This window comes from Dromaius novaehollandiae, chromosome 2 (assembly GCF_036370855.1).
Source record: "Dromaius novaehollandiae isolate bDroNov1 chromosome 2, bDroNov1.hap1, whole genome shotgun sequence".
In the NCBI taxonomy this organism is placed as follows: domain Eukaryota; kingdom Metazoa; phylum Chordata; class Aves; order Casuariiformes; family Dromaiidae; genus Dromaius; species Dromaius novaehollandiae.
Genome location: NC_088099.1, coordinates 100,257,339 through 100,284,444, shown reverse-complemented (window position 1 = coordinate 100,284,444; position 27,106 = coordinate 100,257,339). Strand labels below are relative to the sequence as shown.

Genomic DNA, 27,106 nt, shown 5'->3' with positions numbered 1-27,106 from the left:
TTGAGAATGTCATGGTCATTTTGTAATCACCTACAGAGGACTATAATTCTCCCTTCAATGAAGTAATTGAGTACATTATCTGAGATGTTCTAGTTACAACATGTTGTTCAATTATTCACAATGTCCACTGGAGGAAAAGGAAAAACAAGTTCAATTTGCAGCAAAGAAACTGGGGAATTTTAAGAAGAAAAATTATAATCCTAAGGATATTATAATACTAGAAAATCCTACCCTATTATAACAAGAAAAACCTACAGAGGCAGTGCTGTCTCTTTCATGAGTTTTAAAGCACAGATTAGAGAAACATCTGTGAAGAATGGGCTAGGTGAGGTTAATTCTGTCTCAGTACACTGGGACTAGATAATCTCTTGAGGTCCCTTTCTGTCCTGTATTTCTGTGAATCTATGTTGTTGTTGTTGTTTGCTACGCTTTTATTGATCTATCCCACTATGCTCTTTGTCTTTTAGGCTGCAACTCCACATTAAGTAGCTGCCTTCAAAGACTTTTTTTTCTTCCACAGTAATCGTTTTCCTGGAGGGCACGCTACATCTCTCTTTTATTAAACACATACTATTTGTGTGTTCCAGTTCTTACCTCCTCAGGTTTTTACAATTGTTCTCAACAAATTGCCTTTTCTCATAGGCTCCAGACACTGAAAAGAAAATTATAGCCTAGTAGTGAAAGTTCACGCAACTATAAAATGTTAATGTCTCCCAGTGTGCTTTATTCACATGCGGTCAAACACTGGGCCTACAGAAGACAGGTGTAAAACATGGATTGATTTCAGCAGTGCCAGCATTTGGCTAAAGGAATCTGTCATGTACAATGGAGAGTTGCTATAGATACTCTCCAACTAATATCCCTTTGGTTAGGGAAAGTGTTTAATTTAGTCATACACCATATCTAATTTTTCAAGCTAAACCAAATACGGCTTTTTCCCCCCTTATTTCTATAGCCGGACAATTCATTCTCATTTGTTATGAGATCCATTGAAGTCTTGCGAGTTGTGAATGTGGAGCCATCACAGGAATAAGCTATGACCAACTTGGAGCTTGAAGGAGGAAAAGAAGCTGCTTGTGTTCCTATACCTGCACAAGGCAAAAATACAAACCAAGTAAGAAATCCATGAAATATCCACATCACAGGGTTACTGTCAACCATTTTATAGCATGCTGCAATAATCGCTCCATACAGCAGTTATGTCCTTCCTCTACATTCTGCCCTATTCCTCTTCGGTATATTCCTATTTCCATCTCCCCCTGACTCATAAACACTTTCAGACAGACATCCCTACTTTAAGGGTCAGACCTTGCAAAGGCATGGTTAATTCCTGGTATCTTTAGTTTTAAATGTGGTTCCTTTGCTGGAAAGGTTTTTGATTAAACTTCTACTTCATCGAACTACGCTAGGAGGCTATAGGTATTTGCTAATGGTCTATGTCTGTGTGTACTAGAGGACTAGCACAAGGAAGCTGCTGCAAGAGAGATTCTTTTGGGAAACTTAAGCAGCTAGCACCATCTGGCCTCAGCCACCACAGCAATGGCTCTGTGTCCATCTATCTGTGCAGCAGAAGCTGCAGTTCCTTTGTACACCCCAAAAGAAATATTGGAAAAAGCATTCTACTAAGTTAGTTGGTACTTCCCTCTTTCTTACCCATGCTGAGTGTCTCTAAGAGGCACAAAATTCTGCATAATTGTTCATGTTTTCTCTAAACCTACTATAAAGCTACTTTGTAGGTAGCAGCTGAACTACTGTTGTTGTTCCGGGGCCTCTTGTTTACAGAGCACCATACATTAATAAAGAATATAAGAATTCAGGCAGTGACAGAGTAACACGGTCTCTGATTTTAATGAAATGGACCCTTTTGATGCTTGAAAGACCTAAATGAGGTGCCTGGGGGACATTCTGAAGGTATCTGTGGAGTTTCTTTTAATGCTACAACAATGTCAAAGGGGATGTATTATCATGCAATACCTCTCTTCTTGTTTATTTTGTGAGCTATATTTATATCTTTATAGTTTTTATAATACAGAAGTCTTTTATATAAAAATCTTTAAATCTGTCCTACTTGAAATTAAGGTGCTGGTTGCGCATGTTTGGCTGCTTCAAAGGGGGTAACAGCAGGAAGACGTTAATTCCTAGTATGCTTGAATTTAATAATGTGTTCTACTGTATGCTACTCAGGTCTGTTTTAAACAGGTACCAATAAAAGCTGCAAGGAATAGAGAAGAGCAAGGCAGTTGACTCTGGACAGCCAAATAATATCTGTAAATATGTTCTCTGTACAGAAGCTTCATAATACAGAGCTGTAAACAATGAATACTCCTCATCTCTCCCTTCTGAGAAAGATTTAAAAAAATCCATATTACTTTTATCTTTTCATTATTTTTATTTTAATATTTTAAGCCCCAAGTTTAAGCTGACTTTAACTTCTAAAGCTCATACAGGGCTAGGCAGAGGAAGGGTTTTCAGAGACTGCTTAGCAGCTTTTAAAGTTCTTTATATGACAGGGACTGCTGATTGCAGTCTGTAAAGATATTAAATACTGTCACTTGTTGATTTGGTCATCAGTGTTTGATTTCTTTTCTCTCCACTGCCCCATTTCCCCCTTTTCCAGAGACATGGTTGGTTTTAATGCTGGGCTTTCTAAAAGTACAAATATGACCATTCAGAAAAGATATTTTTGGCCTTTGCTAATTTTTTCAACTGCATTTTCAGAATCAATATTTTTAATTGGTCATTTGAGCTTTTTTTGGTGACGTTGAACCTCTGATGCATGTCACTTCAGGAGCATTTTCCAAACATTGTAGGCGTCATAGAGCAATTTTAGCATAAAAAGAAGAGTATAACTAGAGATGGCGGGGGAGCAAATTACATTTTGTATATATAGTATTAAATGCTTCCATTAGTTGCCATAGGGATGGGCAGAAGTTGGTCTGAAATGACAGCTTTTTTGATGCTTGATGTGTTCAAAAAGAAAACATTGGAAGGAGGGTTTTTTATTGTTATTATTACACAGGAAGGCTCTTTTATGGGGGAGGAGAGTATTAAAGTCATACTTCTCTAAAGAAGTGCAATGGGCTACATTAACAGCCCAGGCTTCACCTTCACCTCTCTGCAGACACACCGACCTCTACGAAACCTGCATCCTTGTAGCTTCAGGGCTGTAATTCCCCAGCTGCTCTGAGCTTCACGTTTCTTCTATTGTGCAACACAGGAACAAGCAGAGCAACCCCTCCTCCTGAACAGTATCTGCAAATCTGCTGCAGCAGTAACCCAAGGAAAGCTGTGTCCTGCAATTACTCCTGTGCACACTCTAATTACGATAGAAGTAGTGAGACCTGGTTTTCAGGCTGGGCTCTTCTGGTTGCCTTCTTGCTTTAACATTAACTTAGTTTGAATGTAGGAAATCAACACAAAGCAAGCCCTTGATTTACAGTTATACTATCAGCTCCCACATGATCATGCCAAAAAGCTAAGAGATGCCAGTCACATACCACTGCATGCACTCTAGGCCTGCAGCCATCCCATGTTAAAACTATCATTCACATCAAGCGCAACCAAGAACAGCGAGCCAGCTGTGCTGTTGGCTGGCACTGTGGTCCTTGGAAAATGTGTTGTCTGCACAAGGGACGCTTACTGGTTTTGCTAACTGAAAAATGTAAACATTTCAGAGATGACCGATATATGCAAATGAGAGCTAACCAGGGGCCTAATGTTTTAACTTTCAGGGTTTCTCAAGGTATTTCATGATCTGAACCATAAAGTATGATACTGAAGCACTACATGTACTGAGTCTAATCTAAACTCACTGGAGTAAGAGAAGACTTTCCCTTGATTTTTAGCAGGTTTTCAAACAAGCCCCTGTGAAATGAAATTTAAAAAATATATATATATATATATATGTATACCTTCTAGGGTGGGCCATGAATGCCTTTTTCTTCATTCTCCTAAAGACAATGCTTTATTAAAATTACTGATTATCAGCCTGGAGGACACTGAACAAACAGCAAATGTTATTTTGATAAGGCCACCTACAGATTGCAAAATGTCATTTGTCAGGGCAATTATTTGCAGTCTGCCTATACATGTCGTTCTGACAGTTCATGGGGATACACCTCAGTAACGTGACTGCAATGCCTCTAATAATTTGTGAAACTCAGGTAGCAGAATAAAGGCATTTTATTTTTTCCTCAGTGAGTTTGACTGAAAATAAGTACAACCTGTGTAAAACGCTGGACCTGTCCTTGGCTCATGTGCTTCTTTAGAAACAATCCCTGGTCCAGCATTCTGTCTGACAGCCTGCTCTTTAGTCAGGTTAGAGGAACTGGAGAAGATCAGCATTAGGTGTTTCATGCTGGAATGCGAATCTGGCATTAGTCCTATAAATTCCTACTACAGGTGCAAAATGGCTTTGCTCAAAGGCATGCAGAAGTTCTTTGAAATCACGAGCAACATGAAGAGCTTGAAGTACTGTCCTGAGCCTGCAGTGTGTGTGTAAAAAAGGAGGAGGATGTGGGCAGAAAACAAGCATGTCTGAGGAGACAGGCAGGCTAGTGTAATCCCCTCCATGCTAATGGAACACTTAGCTTTAATACATATTCTTCTTTGAGGCCATACTTTTGCTACCAGGCAGAAGCAACTTGACAGCTCTGCATTCTCACCATCATTAACAAAGAATTAGGTTCTCCTGGCTCGCTATCTTGCTCATCATTTTTAACACTGCTTAGCCCTGCATTGTGCAGGATCAAATCCTTCTATAAAGCCAGGAAAGGTGTTCAGATGTACAGCAATGTGTAGTTGCATATTACAAACATATACATATTTCAAATGTAGAAAAATATCCAACTTTTGCACGTAAAGAATGGTGTCCAAACTTAGTTAAAGATACACACAAACTTGGGGATAGCTCAGTAGTGAAGTATAGTAATATATGTTCAGGAACATTAAAGTTGTTGGAATAGTTTTCTCAGTTACATCTACCTGTTTCATTAAAAGTCCTACAAATGTTCCTATTGCAAAAGAGTAGGCTCTTCGGTAGCTCCAGAGCAGCACAGGGTAGAAAACAAGCCCAGGTGGATGGTTTTCCTGAAGCTCTCTTTGATCTAAATCTCTTCCTAGGGAAGTTAATCATTAAAATCATGGGTCAAACATTTTTGAAAACTCTATTGAAAGCTGATGCAGTTTTTGGATGATGGCACAACATAGACATGGAAAAAGAGATGGATTTTATGTAAATTACTCAGATGTTGGCATTCATACGCATTATTTATCTATGTATGCACTGTGCCATATGAATGTTAAGTCTCATCGTGTTATTTGAGGACTCTACTCTGTAACTTCATTAATACTCTGTAGTTATGTCTTTGCCTTACATAAAGCCAGTCTGCAAGAAGTCATTTTATTTCATTCTAACCAGACTGCAATTCCTAGATCTCTATCAGATGTAATCATGTTATGGTACTTACGTCCAGCTGCTCAGTTATTTCAGAACTGTTTATTCCATTTACAACTGGCAACCAACTCAAACTAGATTTAGGAATGGTCCACTAGCAGTGCAACTTCTCAAAGGCCATCAGAAGACAGTAAGCGAGTATTTGTTTCCAGTTTCTTTCCCTGCGTTGGATTTTTCCCCTCTTTCAGCGAAGGTTAAGACTGAGATCATAGTACCTGCATTAGTTTTTTTATCAGTTGCAAATTAAAGTCACTGATGTTTCTTATTGCCTCTTTGGCCAATCATACTGTCTGTTGTGTGAGAGATAGCTCTAGCTCTGGTGACTGACTGCTCAGGGCTAGGAAGACACAGAGGAGGACTGGTTTTGCTGGCTTCCTGCCATTGATTCTGGCTGTTCCTTTGAACCTTTTTGGAATTTCTTTGCTAGAAATCCTTGAAGAGTGACTAGGAAGCCAACAAGGCCACCTCTACGACTGCTGGGTGTTGACAGGGCAATGGGAGGAAAGCTTACCCAATACATCTGTCTGCTCTACTGGTTTCATCCAGTTCCCCTGCTCCAGATAGTTCTGCATTTCTCTGCTTCCCTCCAAGTGACCTGTGGGAATCAATTGGGCAATATCCCTTTTTTTCCCGTGCCTGCAGAGTTTGTTATGGAACCAGATAATCCAGTCATACATTTGAGGATGATGACAGAGGTCTATTTAATGCAGAATTTCTGCCTGTATAAGGACTGAAGGAGTAAGTTTTAACATACATGCTCTCCCAAAATCTCTCTTCCCTAATATGTTCATCATATAATTATGACTTCAACCTCTCCTCCTTCAAATGAAGGCGTATAAAACTGCCATATATCATCTTAGAATAGACTTTTTCTACTCAGGATATCTAACCTTTGTTCTCCATGACAGCACTTTAGGATTTTTCTCAAATAGTAACTTCTTGTTCATGTCACAAGATGCTGGAGCTGCCTCTTTTCATGCTCATCTCTTCTACATTGGAAACTGTGCAATGTTCTCTTCAGAGCTAAACAATAAGGATGTGACCTTGATGCTATAAAAATCCAGAGCAAACTTTCTACTGATTTCAATAACCAGGGCTACTCTTATGTTCTCTTCAGTCTTTCTGGATATTGATATTTTTAATGGCAGAAACATTAAAAAAAACCCACACATTCACACACACACGGAACGTCAGTTCTTCTGGATAACTCTCTTAATAGTCATAATTGGTCTCAGCCTGGGACCCCAAGATGGAGTTGTACAAAATTTGTAGAAACTTCTGAAAGCATCAATGTTAGTAATTTCTATCACTATGAAGGACATGGAACATTCATTTGAATATTTGTGTTTTATTGTAAGCTCTATGTACTATAATGTTTGTCTTGCATTACAAATAAGAAATAGAGAACACATTTGTGTCCTAATTTTGTTAGTAATCCTTTCTTTTTAATATATCTAAGCACAAGACTGATAATTATAATTTAAAAAGAAAACCTTCTTCATAGATTAGGGGCTTAAACTTTTATGTTCTTCCTTTATTCTGAATGTATCCCTCAGGAAACAACTCTCTGTAATAATCACCTTGCCTACACTTCTTCAGTCACACATTACATTCTCTCTCCCACTTTCTTTCAGGTTAATATTAGTGTTTGTCAGCAGCAGACTTTTCTTTCTTTCTTTTTTTTTTTTTCTTTTTTTTTTTTTTTTTGAGGCTCTGAGTCATTACAGTAACAGCTATGTTCTCAATAGAGAGTTCAGGGTAGGAAAAAAACCAGTCCTGTTGCCTACATGAATCTGACTGTTAGAAAACCAGAAGGCTACTCACTCCCTTTAAATGCCAAGTGTTCAATTACTTTCTGCCTGAGGGTTTGGTGGGATTTTTTGGTTTTCTTTTTTTAACTTGGGGAAAAAGTCAAATGTGATGCAGTAGGTTACTTAAGCTTACAATGAAGAATGCCAGTTTCAGATCTTCCTAAAGCATGACAGTTTTTCTCCAAGTATTTCTTCAACAGAGGTCAGTTGGCTGGTTTTATAGTCCAGCTCAGAAAAAGTGTAGTCTCAGTATAATCTTGTGGGTATTGTGCATATTACAAAACCATTGCACTGGTGGTCCTGAGGAGGGATCTGTGCTGATAAGAGGCCTAGGCAATAGGAGAGGTTTTGCAAGCTTGTCTTCCAGGGGTTGGTAGAGCACAGGGAAGCATTCAGCGAGCTGGAGAGCAATGTTTCTGGTTCTGACTGTTGCTGTCCTTCCCTCACAGAAATGCCTCCTGAGGTGCAAAGCTGTTCTTGAAAACAAAGTTTCAGAGTAAACACTTCAGTGCACCACGCATTGGCTCAAGCGCTGTGCAAAACTTCAGGTGTGAGTTTCAAGGATACGTTAAGCCTGATTTGGGGATCACACTCAACTAGGAACGTATCTGTTTCACCTGAACAATTTTCTATAACATAGGCCTTTCAACTGAACTGGAGGTAAGGGGTTTCCATTTCAGAGACTGATGGTCAAATCTAAGCCTACACTACCATCCTGGTCCCTAAAGACTTTGTAACCAGGCAAGCAAGGATTTTCCTCATGGTGACAAATGTCACAGAAGTATATAAATAAAAAGGCACTGTTATCGAGTTCCTAAGTACACCCTAGTCAGACAGAGCTCTTTGCAGCTGTCAGAACTGCTGCACTGTAATTCAGAGTGAACTGTAAATCCCTGAGATGGATGAAGGTCAAGAGGGATGATCATGCAATGGTCAGCAGAGATGCTGCTGGTGATTTTAATGACTGCAGTTGTCAGTCAAGGCGGAAGGTGACAACGCAGTCTGAAAAGCTGACAACAAAGAGGACTGGAAGGGCACACCAAAGGCTGATGGACAGGCGCTATAAAACATTCTCTAGCATTGAAGGTTGTATTTGTCTCATCCTCTTGGTGACTGGGAGATCCAGCACCTCTAGAAAAAAGTATTCTGTACTGACTGCAAGCAAGCAGACATGGTCCATGTGGAGAGTGAAGGATAGTCTTCTCCTGTCTTCCATTTTTTGTTCCATGTCTTTGTGATGCCAGCCTTTCTTCTTTTTTCTGTTGAAGAAAGTCAGCTGGGCTAAGCAAGTAGCTAGCCCTTGGTCCATAAGATAACAGATCCAATAATTATCAGAGGATAGCTTGGAGGGACCTACTGTTCCATAGTCATGAGGGCAAATATAAACTCTCCAAAATGCACACAGTAAGGTGTTAGTAAGTCTCTAAAATGCAAAGAGGAAGGCTTGCAGTGTTCTTGCTGTTTGTTTTTGTTTCAATTTGTGCTTAGGAATGAAAATGTTTGTCCCACTTCTGAAAACAGGAACAGTTTGCATAAGTCAGACCCACCACTCAAGGTGGCACTGTGACACTCCTACTCAACCCAACCATATTAAGCAGCATGCTCATGTAGGAACTGCCAGGCCAGATTCTACCTGAAGCTCATATAGCTTATCTTTATCTTTGATATCATCTGGGTGCAGGTAAGAAACCTCAAGAGTAGAAATCCATGGAATAATCTGCTCATAGGGATTCTTCCCTTCTAACCTGCACCAAGGAGCCTGTTCTCTGAGTGTTTATGTATCTTCTTGGATTTCTTCTTAAAAGCTCCAAAATCTCTCATTTAAAGAAGCTATCTGATAACGAAAGTCTAGCCTTTCAGAACCCCCAGTTTTGACCACGAGCAATGTTTTGTGGCAGTGCATGTCAGAGGGTATCTACACTTGACCTCTTAAGTAGAACATCTGCAAATATCAGAAGACTAAGTGTGATTGTCTTCCCTGACACTACTCTTGCCCAGAATTTCTGAGATTAAATTTATCAATGGATCACTTTATTGCTGTTATCCTCAATTTCTGATCGGTTTCCAAAATCAGACTTTAGAGAACTATCCTAAGAGCTGCTGGAAGCAGCAAATTCCTGGCTGACTTGTGAGGGATGCCCTGTGAAGCTTCACAGCATTGCCTATGCTAGCCTCTAGTGCTTGGCTTTGTTAGGCTTCCAAAACAATGTGAAACTCCAGTAATGTTAAATTAGATGAATTGGAAGCCACGTAAAAAAGAATTGTGCTGCATTTCAGATTCATTAACTACCCAAGCCCACTTTCAAACGCAGAAAAGACATATTATTACTGGAAAGACCTCAGTAGAAACATATTCTGCTTTCAGGGTCATGTGTAAGCTATCATGATATGATACTTTGCTATTTGATTTATGTTTTTACTTATACTTTGACTGAGCAGTTTGTTGCAATGTGCTGCTAAATGGAGGAAAAATCAGAAACTGCATCAGACAGCCACTCTGTATTTCATTCTAGAAAATAACTGGCAATTATAATTACTCACCATGTTTCTGGCTCAGAATAAAAGTGCCATTGCACAAAAACCACACTGAACATTCGTCGTGATTAGAAAATGCTCCACACCTCAGAGTGCAGTGGAGACATAAGAATAATTTTAAATGCAAATTAAATTGTGGGGGTAGCAAAGAGAACAGATAAAAGACAGTAAAACAAAGCCTTTCACTTTCCTCAAATTAGCAGGCTAATGTAATATAAAAAAAAGCAGTACTACTCAGATCTCTGCTAAGAGCTTTCATTTCATCATAATATAAAACAGCAGATCCGTCACCCTTCTCTGTTCAGTACTCTTGAATTCGAGGTTGAAGTGAAAATTAGAAGCTGCTCATTCTGGCTCACAGACTGGGGTTGCATTTGCTTAGTCTTATTCCATGACAGTAGGATGGAAAGAGGTCAGTAACACTGGTAAGTACTTATCTCCTGCATCTGCTTTTATTTATTTATTTTTAAAATCTTTTGCACTGAGCTTTTGCTTTTGATCAATGTATATTTCTTGCAGAAAGCTACATCATGTATTTTGTACAAAGCTGTATCTTGTACAGAAATGCAATGATTCCTAGCGAATGCTTGTATCAAATGTTAGAACACCATCAAGAATGAATAAATTACTGAAAGGAGAAATTCTGCAATAGAAAAGGTTTCTGGATAATCTATGTATTTCATAACATCACTGGAACATTTTTTGTGTTGCTTTCTCTGTATGCCTTGTCCAACAAGCAGTACCAGAAAAGAACTGAATTTTTTCAAGACCTTATTATTGGCATTATAGTCATGATAAAATATTTAACAGCCTCATTACTTTTGTGGTAACTGATGAAGAAAGGGATTTTAGTTACTGAAAGCAAATTATTAGACAAAACAAAACACTGTAGTTAATCATTATGAAACACTTAAAAATATCTGAGAATATGAGATGCAATAAGGAAGATTAGAGTGAAAAACAAATCCTTAAGGAAACTTGACGTAGATTTTTTTTTTCCCTGGGAAAGTTTTTATCGAATCAAAACCAGGGGCTTAATTTTTCAGTATGAAGGGTGAGGGGGAGTGGGGGAGATGATCGTAGTGTCACCTCCTGTTGCTAAGTAACAACATCTCCTGGCCATTTTTATCTGATAAAGGAAGTCCAGTTGACGTTATGCATTATTCATCAGAGTTCCAATCAAACAATCAAAATTGTTTGCTTACACTGGGGACATTTAGTAAGATCAAAGAAGCCCTCCTTGAAACTACTGGAGCTTACATCACTGCCAGGCAGCTCTTGGTATTTTGCAGTAAGTATCGTTTGTGGGTTTGGGAGTGCTACAATAAAGTGATTCGCTGAGGAATTTTAAAAGTTTTCTCCTCAGGATTGGTTTTCAAATTTTAGAAAAGATTGCATGTTAATCAATGAAAACTGGATGGAAGAAAACAACAGCTTTGGAACTCTGACTTCCTGATTTCAGGCAAAGTAGTTGAAGGAATTGTTTGAAGCGAGGGGTCGGTCTTCCTGCCCAAACCTTTCTGTTAGGTTTGCATGGAAAAGGACTAGAGGTATGTCTGTCTGCCTGTCTTTAAAAGAAGTGCTGTGTATAGCTGTTTGTATGCTTATAATAATATGCTGTAGCTAATTCAGGTTTGGAGGAGAGATCTGGATTCTGTATTTTCTGCAAATCATGGATTTTTATGTGAGTTGTTCAGAGTAGAAGAAAATGCAGGAGGCAGCAAGAATATCGGAGAAGGGTCATGATAACGTGCATAATCCCAGGAACTCCGTGTGGCAGGAGCAAACCTGATTCAGTGTACATCCTAGATGCAAACTAGGATCTAGGCAGATCTGAGGCTCAGGAGAATGTAAAAAAGATAAACTAGCTATGAAGCAGTGCTTGCAGTGTCCTACCATTTGTTAATGACTGCTCTTATTACATCTTTTAAAACTGATAGTGGCATATTCTGCTGCAACTTGTGGTCAGTCAAAGGCGAGAGGGGAGAAAAGGCTCATTTCTTCTTATTTAGGTGGAATGAAATAGTGGAGAAGGTGTAGTCTTGTTTCTTCATTTCTAGTTCAGTCTTTTGGCATAATGAGCACTAATGCTATCTTTTCTGTAGTCTGTTACAGTAGTGCCTTCTCAGAGGCCCTGGCCATGGCTCTGGCATTGTTGCTGTCCTGGGCACTAAGCTAAAGAATGGCTAAAGAAGGTCCTTGCCACAAGATTTCTTGATGTTATTTTTAAGACCAAATGTAACAGGCAGGTAAATCTAAGTATGTATTGTAAGAAATGGAGACTGTGGCTAGGATAAACGTGAATGTACCAGGAATCTTGCTAATGCTGTAACAGCACTTTTCTCTTATGGCTATAGACAAGGATTTAGACAAAATAACCTTTCTAAAATAGAAAAGGATATTTATGAGATTCTGCGAATAGGGATTTGAGAATGTTTTGACCATAATATGCCAAACTAAGTATTTTGATGACTGCCTACACAATTCTTTCCACAAAGAAATTTATCAGCTTTTTTGTCTAACATTGCTATTATTTTTCCCAGGAATCTGACTGATCATCGATACAGGAGTGCTGTACACAAACACAAAGTTCCTTCAAAATGGACTACTTTTTGGATGTCGAGTCTGCTCACAGACTGTTTTACAGTCAAGGGGCTCAAGGTAAGAAACTCTGGACACTGTCTCAGAATATAACTATTATAACTGTATAATAAGACATATGGGGCTGAACAATGACTGGCCCCTGTGACTGAACTACTGAAATGTAAGGAGGCACAGGGAAAGACCTTCAAAATGCATGGTGTAAAAGGGTGTAAAAGGGATGGTAAGAACAGCAACGAGAGGGCTGATTTGCTCCCATGGAGGATAAGGAAAAGCTTATTGCTCTTGGGCGCACAGCAGGAACAAAAGGAGCTCTAGAGATCCAGACTCTGGCAGTGCAGAGCCAGAATGGACAGATCAGAGGGGACAGCTATCTCCTGCTGCATGCTGTGCAAACATGTGATGTGCTTCCCCTTCCTCCTCACTTCTCAGTGCTGGCAGTATCGCTTACGACATATTATGCAGTGCTGTAGGAATAACCAACTTAGGAAAACTCTGAGACACTCCAATGCTCTGTACACAAACAGAACACTCTCACAGGTCTGTATCCTTCTGCTGTGAAATGCTGGCCCCCACTGAGTAATAGCAGTGCAAGAAATAGCAGGAGTAATCAAACTTCCTAACTTTAATGTAGTTGAGACTTGTTCATGACACAGAAAAATGATATTTTTGGTAAAGTCAGTGTACATGTTTCCCACCAACTCTATTTTTGCAGAAAATTTGCAATTTCAAAGAGGAAAGGTTTTTCTATTCCTTATGAAAATCTTTAAGCACCATATTAAATCGAAGAAAAGTGTAAGGACCAAGACCTTTCTTGTTTTCATGTACTGCCTGCTTTCTGAAAACCTGGTCTAGCTTTTTTCACAGTTAACTTTATTCAGTTGCTAGTTAAACTCAAAGTCCAGCCAATAGAGTTCTGCCTTTCCTCTGCAGTGTGTTCTCCCAGAGCAAAACCTAATCTGCCCAGGGAACGCCACCCTCTCAGGATGCACAGGGCTCAGCACCACCTTTAACCTTTGACTTGACTGCATTGCTGCCCAATAACACATGCTGCATTGCCCAACTGCTGTCCCAGCCATCATGATGTAACTTCATCCGTACAAATCATGCAGAAAAGTGTTGACAGCAAAGCTTTCTTGTCACAACATAGCACTGAACTACAACTGCAAATACTCAGTACCTTAGGTGAAAATCCAATGAGGGCAATGGTAGATCTTGATTGCTTTTTTTCCTCCATCTCTAAAATGCAACACATACCCGAGCACTGCTACAAAAATAATATTAAAATAATATGTTTTTAGATATTCCTATGCAAATAGACCCATTTTCAATTCCATAGAAGCTAGAATGCAGAATACAGCTTCTTGCTTTACATTCTATATCAATTTATCAACAGCATTCTGTGCACTATAAGGTGCAGAGAGGGCTATGGAAGAATATGCATTCATGCAATGAACATAACTGTTCACAAAGTGACTAATAAAGGTTGCACAGACAACCTTCATCATAAGTATTTCTAAGAAGGCAGCTAGGGAGAAAATGTTCTTTTACCCATAGCTGGAGAAATTATATTGTTATCACAGATAGAAATGCCTGTACTAACCTGTTGGGTACACGGCTTTCAAATATTAACCTTTCCTTAGCACCCGGTCAGTTCTTGGTTTTAATGTGGTCATTTTCCTTAAAGGCAAACTGCAAAAAAAAATCCATCATGCAGAAATGTACACACATTGATATACACATCATCAGCAGGGTTTTGACCTTTAGATCTACTGTGCAGGTTTCTATCACTTCACCGAAACAAGTAGAAACGAGCACTGGGACTTTTTGTTCCTCTGCAGGCGAACCTTCTACGAAAGATGCCAAGGACATGCTTCCACTGTACACAGCATGGTACAGAGGCTCCCAAACTCTATTACCTGCACAACTGGAAACAGTACAGTGATAGCAGAGTCACACTGCACTTTTCACCTTTCTCTCTGCTCCTATTTCTGCGCTGTTCCCAGCTCCTGTCCTTCATACTTCTTCCCTCATATGCTCACCAGACCTCTTCCCCAAAATCCTAGTGGTCTCCCTCTGCTCTTTGTATCTCTGCATTTGAGGCAGGCTGCTTTCTGACAACCTGGATGCCAGCAGGGAAATTGCTATGAGCACAGAAGAGACAATGATTCTGCTCTACATTCTCAAATACTGCAACACAGCAGCCCCCTGGCAACAGGAGAAGTGCTTGAAGGAAAGGATGGATGAACAATCTGATTAGCAATAGCAGATGTGAGAGATGAAATGTGGCTAGTGCAGACAGCAGCTTCAGAGTCTTTCACTGTCTACCTCTGCTGATGGTGCACTGAGCATGAGGTGACAGAGATGGCTTTAGTGGGTCAAGCTACAAAGCCTCTGGAAGAGTTTCAGAAGCAATGTTTTTGTAGCAAATGCCTTTATATTCCATCCCTACCCTCAAGCCCCTTAATGGTAAGATATCTTACCTCACATACATAAGGAACTCTACACTATTGCAGCGTGCCTTGGAGCTGCCTGTACAGCACTGATTACTCCTGTCATCTTTGTACCTTGTGCCAAATTTTAAGTCAGGCTTCTACAGCACAGGCATTTCTATATGAAATAATGGCATGATTTCTCCAAACATGGGCAAAAGGACATATTTCTTTCCTTATCTGCCTTCTGAGAAACAGTTAGACTGCTTTAGCTTAACTTCCTTAAAAAAAACAAAAAAATACACTGAATGTGAGGCACCCATTCAATATGAATAGTGTAGCTCAAGTAGCTAGTTAGGAACTAAAGAAAAGATCTGCAGAGATCATTGTTACCAAATCTACCTAACCGGGACAACAAGTAACTATTTGATGTTAATATGATAACATGGTATTATTAGTAAATCATGCTATCAAAGAGCTTGTGTATATGCATTAAAATTGCATTATGCTAAAATTAAGGGAAAGAAGACTACAGCATTCTGCCATTTAATTAAAAACAACATTGAAATGCATTGTATGTATTATTACAGTTATTACTTTACTTTGTGCTCTATTTACAGACCATAGAAGGTGGTTTTTGACCATTTACTCTTTCTGTGAGATCTGAAGATTTCTGCCTTTTAATCCTTTGATTCTCCAGATAAAGAAAAAAAACCACCCTTTCCAATGTTTTCACACTAATGATATGACAACGTTACAAATGGCAGCTATAGAGCACTCATTCTGAATGGTACCCACTCCCTGTGCGTGGAGGAGAAGGCAAGGAAGAGGGCTATAAAATGTTGAGAAGAAGCTCAAAGAGCTATGATGCCGTTGCTAGCAGATAACAGCAAATCTCAGCTGACCTCAGGTCTTGTGTAGTCAAATGCAGGATACTCTGACCTCAGCATAGGAGCTGAAACAGGGTTTTGGCACCCAACAACTAATCTCTTCTCTAGCCCATACTGTCTGCACCAACACCCACAACTCATTCCTAACCCTGCAGAAAGCTGCAGAGCTGCCTTTGCTGCTGTAGGGTAGGAGGAGAGAGGTGTGACTGAATCAGCTGTTTCCTCTCCCATCCTCTACTTCTGCAGAAGCAGCTATCACCTCACTCCTGTAGGCTGGGAGCAGGAACAGAAGATGTTTGGCCGTTCAGGCTTCATGTGCTGTTCAAACAGCTGTTCCCCATTTCCTCCAAGGAAAGTGAAACAGGAGAGATGGAAAAGTCACAAAAGCTGGATCTGGCAGAAGGATTATCTAGATTTAGAGCAACTTGGTAAATGAAGCCAGCTGGCTGTGGTCTTCAGATACCAGCCAAGAATATCCTAAGCCCTGTAGCCATCCCCGACTGTCTCTTCTGTGGCTGTATGTTGGCATCTAGAAGATATATAGCAGTGTCCTCGCCAAGTGCATAATGCCTGGTGACGCATGTGGAAGGCAGAAGCAGGGAAGAACGGACCGTCATTCCTTGGATCTGGCCCCCTGCCCTAGGAAAAATCTAAATCTGAAATCTAAACATAGACCTAGACTCTAATTTTTGAAAATTGCTTTCTTTGAAGCATATGGAAATAAAATACTAAGATCATTTGTGAATGTAAATGTATTCTAAATAAATACCTACCATTGCCTTCAGCCATAAGGGCTGAATGTATGTAATGGGCTCTACAGTAGGATTCAGCTCACTTATCTTTAGGTGTCTTCAGTGAAGATGTCTCCACCTAAAACATCTGACTAGCCTGACACCCTTATAATCAGTGGAGAGAAACAGTCATTTTAACAGCATGTTTCACCTAGTCTTAGACATCTTCCTTGGGACAATATAAATCACGTCTTTTTCTCTCCACTGATTGTAAATTCCCAGGTAGCAAACTCAGACAAAGATGCCTGTGCTGTCAACATTTGTTCAGGTAGAAGAATCCCATGTTGCAAGAAAGGGCATAATTCAAGAAAGGAAGTAACTTCTCTAAAACAGGTCAAGTTGTAATCCAAAGCTACAAATGTGAAGCCCCTATCTCAGTTGTAGCCTATTTTGAAGAGACAGTAGTTTTGATCTTAAAGTTCAACTTGAAAGAAGTTCTACTTTCGGGTACATGCAGAAACACCTCAGATTTGACAGAGCTGAGCAGGCTGGTGTCAAGGAGCAGCAGGAGCAGGCTGCTCCCTAGGAGATGGTGAGCCAAGAGTCAGCGACACAGGCAGAGGCAGTGACCTCACCAACAAGAGGTAAGGCACCACGGTACCCGAACGAGAGGAGCAGAGCACGTCCAATGACAGTCACCAGGTTCAGCCAAGAGTCCAGACCACCAGCCAAGTTCATAATGATGAGGCAGGTACAAAGCCAAGCTGGGACATCAAGTCAGCAGTCAGGATCTGGATCAGTGAGGAACACAGACACAGGTGTGGCTGCAACCTAGCTAGGAAAGGGGGCAAGAGTCTCAGTGTAAATGCACCTACCAAGAGGAGGGAGGAGAGCTGCTACTGAGGCTTCTTCCTGCTCTTTCTTACAGAGATTCAAAGCTGGCCAAGCCTTCTCAAACTACTAGGCTTGTTAAGCAGTAAGAAACAAGGAGCACGCCCCCCCCCCCCCCCCCCCGAGTCTTGCGGCTCAGTCCCACAGGTGTTCTGCAAAGGAAGCCTGTACCACTGGATGGGTCCTCCTACAGAGCACCATTACTTCCTTTTGAAGCATAACAAAATGAGAAGGTGATACCTGTTCTGAACATGTAATAACTTTGTGTTAGGAAATTTTTACCAGAAAGGGTGAAACATAGGTTCAGTTCCCTCTTCTGTCTGAGAGGATCCAAAAAACATAGGTCTGACCCCTTCCAGTGCCTTAAACAGTCAGGCTTTAGACTGTTCAAGTAGGGGAATGCTGAATCCTTCCTGTTAAAAGCATGAAGCACAAAATTCAAAACCATTGGAGCAGAAGGAGAGCTCCATGTCTAGTGGAGTGAATGCTCACAGATGGAGTCAGGCCTCATCATTGTCTCCCTCATATCTAAACTCTTTTTTCATATGTAATACATACTGCCCTGTGACTACGTACAGTTGCAGCAAGGAGCTTGCAGTGACTCACCCATCTTAGCATTTAGACTGGGCCACTGTACAAAAGGAGATGAAGTCCCCTGAATGAATATTAAGAGAGAAAAATTACTTCTGCTCAGCACATTGTAATGAAGGGTTTAGGGACCATCGCAAAAGATGGTTGCCCACAGCAGACTGTGTGTAGCACTTCTCTGCAGTGAGTCTGATGGAAGGGGTATAAAATCATTTCTAATTTTCTGGAAATCCGTGTCCAGACTTTTCCAGTTTCATCTCCTTTTATACCAGCAGGAGGCCCAATGCTTAAAATTATCTTCATTAATGAAGTGTTTCCAAGATGCTTCTATGTACTTGGAAATTTTTTGCCAGTCTGTTTGGCAGGATACACTGTGCTTATTTAACTAACTGAACAAAACTCTCTTGAAGGCTTAGCTTAAACTATCTTTATATCCATAAATTATTTATGGATCCACTTACATTAGGTATTCTCATACTGGTTGCAACTTCGTACAATCTAGTTGATGACTGTAAAGAGTGATTCAAAATGTAAAGTAGAAAAAAATACAGAAATAAGCAAGAAACATAGGGCAAATGGATAATATATTCATAATATTGTATAGACTCACATGGAATGGTTGCTCAAGAGATTCCAGGAAATCCTTCTCTTGTATCAGTTCTCCAGGTTTGATTTAATAAAATGCTCCCAGTTAATCTTAACTCCACATTTGCCTGCTTCTGCTCTATCTCCACAATTTATTTAGTTCACTGTGCTTCACTTTTGCTCATTTCTTTTAATTCACACAGTGCTGATTCATGCTAGATTCCTGACTTTAATCACTGCTGACTACTCAGTGCTGCTTTCCTTCTGCTTTTATATATCAAATTATGTCCAGTATTTTACCAAAGTGCATTGCTGCAGTATCCCCAAACCCTAGTCCAGAATTACTCCATTGCAGACTGGTTTCTTGTTTAAAGTACCATTAGGATACTACATGCACCAAAATTTTATATGATCAACCCATTCTACAGATTAACATCTCTTCAGAGCTATGTTATTTTACAAGTCTCTTTTTTTTTATTCATGTGATGTCACTAGTTCTTAGATTAGTAACATTAATAACAGCAAATTCGTAACAGCAAGTGTGTGTTCCTGGTGTAATCAATTTCTCTCTCTTTAAATCCCAGGAAATAATGGATCAACATTTACCTTATCTTTCTTAACTTTTTTTTTCCCCTTCCCACCTTCTATTCTGTTATGTCCCCATTATTTAGGGCTTAGAATTTAGGAACTGCAATTGAGTGTTATGATCTAAGTCTCTGGCTTGCAGGTCAGATAGATTATCTTCACCAATCATATAAAAATTGCTCATGATGAGTTGCAGTAACTGTTCTTCAGCTACTTTTTGTTCATTATTTCAACAATATAATCAATATATAGTCAACTAAATCAAAGGCAGAAGAAATGAGGGTGCCCTAATTCTCAGTAGGCTATCTAAATATTAAAAATTTTTTGAGGTCCAGTGCTAGATACCCCTACATATGGAAAACTTATACATGAATCACACTTGAAAACATTGCTTCTGAAAACTAAATCTCAATACATTAATTAGTTCATTTCAATTCCATTGGCTTTTTTTTAATGAGCTGGTTAGTTATTTCTGCTGAATTCACTGTCCTTCATTTATTCTTTTAATTCTTCTAGTTAAAATAACCAAGTCTCTACTTGTTCATATCTCATAATCTAGCCCTCCTCCTTTTTTTTTTTTGAAGTATAATTGTTTTCTGAAGCCTACGCCTTTTGACACAAAGGTGGAAGAACAAGTCTGCTTCCTCTAAAATACACAGAAAAATGATACATAGGCATACTGTGCATACATTTAACGAACTATAATGACCAACCATTAATTTCATCTGCACGAAAAAGGTCCTTTCGTATATATACTATTGTATACAACACTCAGGCCTGTGTTTTGAAACTATGTATCTAAGTACTTTCTTTCAGATTACTGATGTCCATCAAGCCTGTGTCAACAACCTCAACACCTTTGCTTTAGAGAAATGCAGCAATCTATATGCATGTATTTCTCTGTCTATCCAGGAGTCACAAGCTTATAAATCACTCTTCATAAATGACAAATTATGTCCTCTCCAGTGCTTGTACATGTTCTACTTCTTTCCTCTCCTGCCAGTCATGCCCCATTTCACCTCCCTAATCCTTCAAATGTTGTTCTTCACCACTCAAATTTAAAACAAGCTGAGAAAGAAACGGCATTAAATCAGACCACGAGATCCTACTTTGTAGTAAACATCCACTTGGACCCATTGCTTGGCCCGTCTTTAAAGAATATTCATAACTGATTAATTTTTTTAGCACAGATGGAAAACCATGTTCTAGATGCATCAAAACATACCTGGATTTATGTTTTTAAAGCTTCTGTTTATCCAAAAACACATTTATGTGTTATCTACATGTAGCTTAACATTGTGAGCCCTTTCCAGAGAAGCTTGAAGGAGGAAGAGAACTGAAAGAGGAGAGAGTGCCAGTGAAATACAGTCAATCAAGTAAGAAGCTGGTACCCTTTCTAATGAAAAGAAGTAGCATGAAAGAATCCCACTCAATCAGCAACAGCAGCATTGCAATTAAAATAATTTCACAGGTATTCTAAAGATAATAGGTTGTTCAAAATTTGCCCTGAGAAATGAGTTTTTCCTCAAAAATGTCTGAAAGAGTTTCGATGTAAAACTAACATACCTCTATGGCTATTTCCGCATTATTTGAAGTTGCTTTTGATTATACGCATCAGAAACATATCCTTTCCAATGCGTTTAGGTCTAGACATCTCAAGCAAAAACGTTTTAGCACTTTCCTTGCAGTAAGATCCAAAAAAAATCATCACGATTAAAGAGCTTTTGCCATTAGGAGGTAAGGATCTGTTATGCAAGTTACGGTTCAAAGCCCTATTGGTCTAACACTGAATATGGTATCTGTATCACTAATAAGGTATTTTAAAAGCCTTATAATAAAAAGTGATTGATAAAAGCGAATGAAAAACCTAGATGAATATATCATGGTTTTTTTGATCAATTTTTAAGAGGATGACTTTTCAGTTCTGAAAGTTTTCTGATTAAAAGTCCAAAATTTTTCTAAAAATACAAGTCTTAAAAGATCTGTATTATGATATTTTAAAACAAAGGTACTTCTTGGCAAACAAAAAATAGCAATATTTTTTATTAAAATATGTAAAAGTTTTTTTTAATGGAAAAAATGAAAATGCCAAAAATTATTTGCAACCCCTCCATCTTTTCTATAATTTCAAGTAGTATTCGAAAATTGGACCACTTGTAGATGTAACTAAATATACTTAAATTTCCTGTTTAAAATGCTTTTGAATGCAATCTAATCATTCATGTATTTCCCATTCCCCTCTTCCAAGTGCGCATTTGTGCCATATTTCAACATACAGTATTTTGAGACAATGAATTTGAGATTATATAAAATCAATTTTAGCATGTTATGACATACATTACAGCATTTTTTTTTAAATATTCTTCCTGCATAAGTATTCTTTTCCCTTTCTAACAAATACCAAGCAAGATGTTGCTAAAATATGTTGATCTCTCTGTAACTCTAACAAAAGCAATGCAAACAGAATGAGTGAATTTAACCCAAATGGCTAAGTTGTATTCTAAGAAAAATTTAGTGTTAGACTGGCTGTTTATAATGAGTTTCCAGATACTGGTCTCAAATCTATTTGCAGTGTAAACAGGTCCCTTAACATGTACTGCAATGTCATTCCTTTACTCCAAGACCTTCAAGAGGCCTTTCTAACTTTCCTGTAAAGCCATCACTTAAGAATGTGTGCCAGGGATTCAGCTCATTTGTGGAAAGTATCTGAAGCTAGAAATACTTGTTGGCTATCTGTGATGGACACATCCATCACATGGGGCTAATGGTGAGGTAGCTTTACTAGAAAATATAAGGCAAGCCTTTTTCTTCATAAGGAGTGTTACAGGTTACTGTTAGGAAAGGATATATACTATCTCCATCTGAAATTTTTCAATATTTACTTAAAATTTCCAATCTTTCCATGAATACTCCTGCCAGGAAAATACTTACAAATATACACATAAGGGCAGATAATCATGGTTGTGGAAGTTATATATAACGATTGCTTCAGGAAACATTTTCCAACATCCACTTACCTCTAGTAAAAATAAATACGTCAGACCCAAATATTTTTACCCCCAAAGTAAAAATGATTTATAAATAATCACAAAGAAAAACCCACTCTTATCTTCTGCATACAATAATGGTATATTAAATTTGCATTCTTTTTCAAATTGTCTCCTGTGCCCTGATCCAGCCACCCATGAAATGCATGGGTACCCTTTCACCGACTTTAACTACCACTGGATCATGTCAGTTTTATCAGACAAATCTTGTACATGGCTGTTTTGCAAGATGATTTTTACAATGTTGACTTCATATAAAAATAAATCATCCTTAAGTGCAAATTTGATGATGCATTATACAAAATTTTCCATTGCAGAAATTTTCCATTTGCTTTTATCTTCATTACTGCACCTCCATTACAACAGAGAAATAGTTTATAGTCTAATAGTAATGTTTACTTTAGCATAATCTGAATAGCTGATCCTGTTAAATCAATTTTAACTCTTGCCCTTTGCTTTTATTTCAGATCTAAATGGTAGATTAGAAATGAGCAAAAACTTGAAAGAAAGCTAGTTAAAACCAAAAACCAAATAAGCTAGAGCAGAAATACCAAGACCAATACTTGTTTGGTAAACTACATAATTCTGCAAATTGAAAAATACAGAGTGGCAGCTTTTGTTAAATCATATTAATTATATGCTATCATGCGTAAAGCCTGACTGGTGTTAGGCATCTGAAGGCATCTGATAGACAGATATTATTTGGAACTCTAAAAAGCTCTTTAAAGAAAATCTCTGTTACAAGGCTATAGAATTTGCTGTTAGTCACTATCAGTCATGCTCTCCATCCTGAGCAGGAATATAGAGTTTTATTGTTAGCTCTTTGAAGTGCGGTAGCTAACAAAAAGCCTAAAATAAAGACTTTATTAGGCCAGATGATGCCCAAGCAGCAAGAAAAATCCAGGGTTTAAATCTCTTTTGGAAAGAGTGCGAGGGCATGCCACCTCCAATCTGAGGGCATGTAAGTGTGGGGGTGCAGCAGGCACAAGAGTTAAACTCAGCTCTCCCAAGTCCACGTCAAAGTCCTAACAAAGGGATAGCATTTGAGGGGTGGTGTGAACTTCCTAAGCTGTAAATTTTTGGGAGGCCTTCTTATAAGACAGAGTACATTCTCTTGCATTGTCTTAATGTTAATAGTCCTTAATAGACCCACATTAAGGGTAATGATGGACTTTCAAGCAGGAATTCTCTTTCCAGCTACATACAAGGTGGAGAGGAGAGAAAGGTACCGGCAGGGTACTTACTTAGCATGATACTCATGCTTGAAGTGATCAGCCAGATGCCATCCAGCATTTGTGATAATCTTTTTCTACTCAGAGAGAGAATTGAGGGGGATATGTTTATACGGACTCTTCTGTTTGCGCTTTGTAATTTATAGGCTCAGCAACCAAAGCACTGGGCAGATGTCCATAATTACTTTTCACATAAAAAGCACCTACATTAAAGGAATGTTATCAAGGCTGTGAGGTCAAATGCAATGCCAGAATGAAAGTTGCCTCTGCAACATTAATTCACTTGCCTCATACATATGTATTATGGTACAGTTTCTAATTACATGATGACACAGTAATTTTTTACCATCCCACAACTTGTTTCATCAGTGCACAGAGTGGGCAGTGCTCACTTAATAAGCCAATATTAAATATTTTGCTTTCTCCTCCTTGAAGGCATGGCCCCAAGCCATTTAAACCTTGTTCAGAAGACAGAAATATTAATTTCCTCATGGGCTTTTCATCGGTGCTTCACTAAAATATATGGATACTTTACAAATATTAATGAATTTATATTTTCACAAAATCCCTACTTGAAGAGAAAATGATGATTCTCCCCATTTCACAACTAAGAAACTAAGGCATAAAGAGATCAAGAGGAAAAAGTGGCTGTGAATTTTTAGTGCCCAAATTAAGGCATTAAGAAACTGAGTTCGGGGATAGTTGCTGTATATATCACTTCATGTGTTTCAAGCACAGCCTCCATTGACTTCAGAAAACTAAGAGTACTTAATATTCCGTTACTTGGACACCACAGTCTCAAAACTTCTGTCAAGAAAAGGGGAGCTGCAGCTACTGAACAGCTGTGAAAACAACAGTTTAAGTGGCAAGACTAGGAACATCAAATATGAATTCTGTGGCAGAAACAGAGCAGAACCTGTATCTTGGGGGCACCCTGCTTAGCTATCCTTTCTCAACTTGTCTTTGCATCATTCAGCACAGCATTTATATTCTGCAGCATGTGAGGAAGGGACCCTAAGGAAACAGCCTCTTATGCTACATGGTACAGGTTTTGTTTTACACTGAGTGATTTTTCTTTCTCCTTCTTTCTTCTTCTCCCCCCCCCCCCCCCCGTTTCTTCTTTCTTCCCCCTTTTCTCCTTCCTTCCACTATTCTCCGCTTCATTCTTTCTTATCAGCTCGTCGGGCAACTCTTCTCACTGTGCCCACACTGATGACAGCATCTTCTGAGGAGGACATAGACCGGAGACCCATCAGAAGACTCCGGTCTAAGAGTGACACCCCTTACCTAGAAGAGGCAAGGATCTGCTTCAACCTTGATACAGGTAAGACCATATCCCTTCCCCTCGTGAAGAACAGTGTATGGTATTAATTAAAGACTTTACTGTGATGCACACACCCCAAAGGCTACCTCCTTGTTCACCTGGTGGTATGGTGGTTCACTGGAAATCCAAAGATGATGCAGCTGTTTAACTAAAAGCATCTGAACACGAATCCTTTTCAAAGTTCTCCCGCAAGATGAAAGATGCTTACTGATGAAAGATGCTCCCCTGGTTTAGCCTGGCTCTTTAGCCAATGAGATCAAAAAGAGAGCAAAAAAGAATGGGTTTGCAAACAAGATCTGTTTGCACCCTATCCAGTCCAGTCAACCAGAAACACAACAGCTCTTACAAACATTTATGAAAGGATTAGACCTAACAGCAGATTTCAGCTAAACCTAACATTACAATCGTGGAGAAGCATCCAGCATGGCTTAAACATTGATAGGTTTATTGGCAAAAGTGTAGGATTTTGCAGGAATGAGTAAGAGAACTGTCTCAAAACAATTCAGACCTGCCAACGGCTGCCTACAGAGCTACTGCAGCCCTGGCACTCACTGAAACTTTTATTACTGAGGTCAACCAAAACGAAAGATTTCTGAGATGCTGAACAACTTGGTGACTCTCAACAGACTGTGCTCTTTACAAAATCTGAATTAAATGGAATGAACTGGTACACTTGCTGCTACACGTTTTAACCGTTTACCTCTTACTTTATGTAGCACTTTTGTGCTCCCTAGTTTTAAAAAAACTAACATTTTTTATTATTTGTACTACACTACCATCTGAAGGTCCCAACTGAAATTGGAGGCCTGGTATGGTAGGCAATCTACAACCACATGAGAAATAACATCTACATAAAGAGCTGACTATGAAATAGAGAAGACAGACCAGGGGAGAAGCAGCAAAACTTTATCCTGATTTTGTGACTGAAGGGCAGAGTCACTGACTTTTGCCTATGGTCATACGAACAAAAGGTTAGACTAAAGGTGGGAATTAAACCTACATCTCCTAACTCTCAGCTCAACCTGCAAACACACAGGATGCTTCTTCTCTCTGGCAGGATTAAAGCATAGACGGGTAAATAAACGGATATGGGGTAGTTTTCATTTTTTTCCCCTCAAACGCCTGCCATGGTGAGTTATATGAGTCCCAAGCTTTAAGTGACAGGGTCATTTTTAAAAGCACAGCATAAGCTCCTCAGCCACCTTGGCATTTTCAAATGCAGGGCCTGATGTATCACTTAATTAACGTGTCTGCCCGGGGAGGGGAAAGCCCGAGGGGCTGAGGCGGGAGGGGTGAGCACCTAGGCTCCCCTTCGGGCCCTGACCTGGCCGCGGGATTACTTGGGGGACCCCACAGAGGGTCAAGGGTGGGGCCGGGGAGCCCGGGGCCGGGGCAGAGCGGCCGGGCCCCGCGGCCTCCCCCCGGGCCGCCCTGCCGCGCCGCCGCCGCCGCCGCTGGGCAGGGCCGAGCCGCGGGCACCCCGGCGCCTCGCGGGCAGTTAACCGCCCCGCGCCGCTGCCGGGCCGGACCGCGCCGGATAGCGCCGGATCGGGCCGCGCGCCCAGGCCGCGCCGCGCCCCGGCAGGAAGGGGCAGCGCCGGGGGCCGCCGCTCCCGTCCGCGAATCCTTGACGGGTTTTCCCTCTCTCTTCCCCTCTCCCTCCCTCCCTCCCTCCGCGGCTTTCTCCCTTTCCCTCTCCCTTTCCCCCCTTCCTCCCCTCCCCCTCCCATGCGCCTCTTCCTCCTCCTCCCTCCTCCTCCTCCCCCTCCTCCTCCCCCCGCCGCCCCTCTCCTCCGCTCGCCTCTCGCCCTCGCCAGCTCGCCGGGCCACCCTGCTCACCGTGCCCACATTAATGGCGGCATCTTCCGAGGAGGACATCGACCGGCGGCCCATCCGCAGAGTGCGCTCCAAGAGCGACACCCCCTACCTCGCCGAGGCCCGCATCTCCTTCCACCTCGACACAGGTGAGACGCCGCGCCGCTCCGAGCCGCCGCCGCCTTTGTGCGGGGCCGGGCCGCCGCGCCCGCCGCCCCCCGGCCCGGCCCGGCCCGGCCCGGCCCCGCCGCTGCCCCGCGCTGCCGCCGGCGCCTCGAAGCCCGCGCTCGGCGCCGCCCGTCGCGCCTCGCCCCGCGCCGCGGCCCCTCCCGCGCTTCGCCCTCTCCCCGCGCCGGCCCTGCCCTGCCGGGGGCCGCGCTGCCCGCTGCGGCCTCTGCCGTCTCCGGGGCCTCCTCGCTGCCTTCCGTGGCTCCCGGCGAGTGTGCTGCCCTGCGCCCACTGCCGTGAAATAGAGACCGCCGTGTCTCTGTTTCCACGCTCGCAAGCACCTGGCACAGCCTCCTGCAGGTCTGTGACCTTTCCGTCCCCCAGCTCCACCGCTTCTGCTTCCTCCCTGCCTCCTC

The 27,106-nt window shown here is 40.7% G+C and overlaps 1 protein-coding gene and 1 long non-coding RNA gene across 5 annotated transcripts in view; one reads left to right on the top strand and one right to left on the bottom strand.

Moving 5' to 3' along the window:
• Nucleotides 1–703: 703 nt before the first annotated feature.
• Nucleotides 704–26,671, bottom strand: LOC112985856 (uncharacterized). Its single transcript, XR_010387822.1, has 2 exons — nucleotides 26,547–26,671; nucleotides 704–1,088 (listed from the first exon to the last, which is right to left on the bottom strand). It is a non-coding gene; the product is annotated as an uncharacterized LOC112985856 (long non-coding RNA).
• Nucleotides 11,010–27,106, top strand: part of PHACTR1 (phosphatase and actin regulator 1) — a 316,301-nt gene continuing 300,204 nt past the window's right edge. For 2 of the 4 annotated variants that reach the window (XM_064507040.1, XM_064507038.1), the window contains exons 1-4: nucleotides 11,010–11,092; nucleotides 12,345–12,462; nucleotides 24,561–24,707; nucleotides 26,525–26,671. In XM_064507040.1, coding sequence (XP_064363110.1) covers nucleotides 12,402–12,462; nucleotides 24,561–24,707; nucleotides 26,525–26,671 — 355 coding nt within the window. In that variant the 5' untranslated portion in view covers nucleotides 11,010–11,092; nucleotides 12,345–12,401. Of the gene's footprint in view, nucleotides 11,093–11,150; nucleotides 11,352–12,344; nucleotides 12,463–24,560; nucleotides 24,708–26,524; nucleotides 26,672–27,106 lie in introns of those variants that run through there. The other 2 variants (XM_064507039.1, XM_064507041.1) reach the window with 1 other exon arrangement.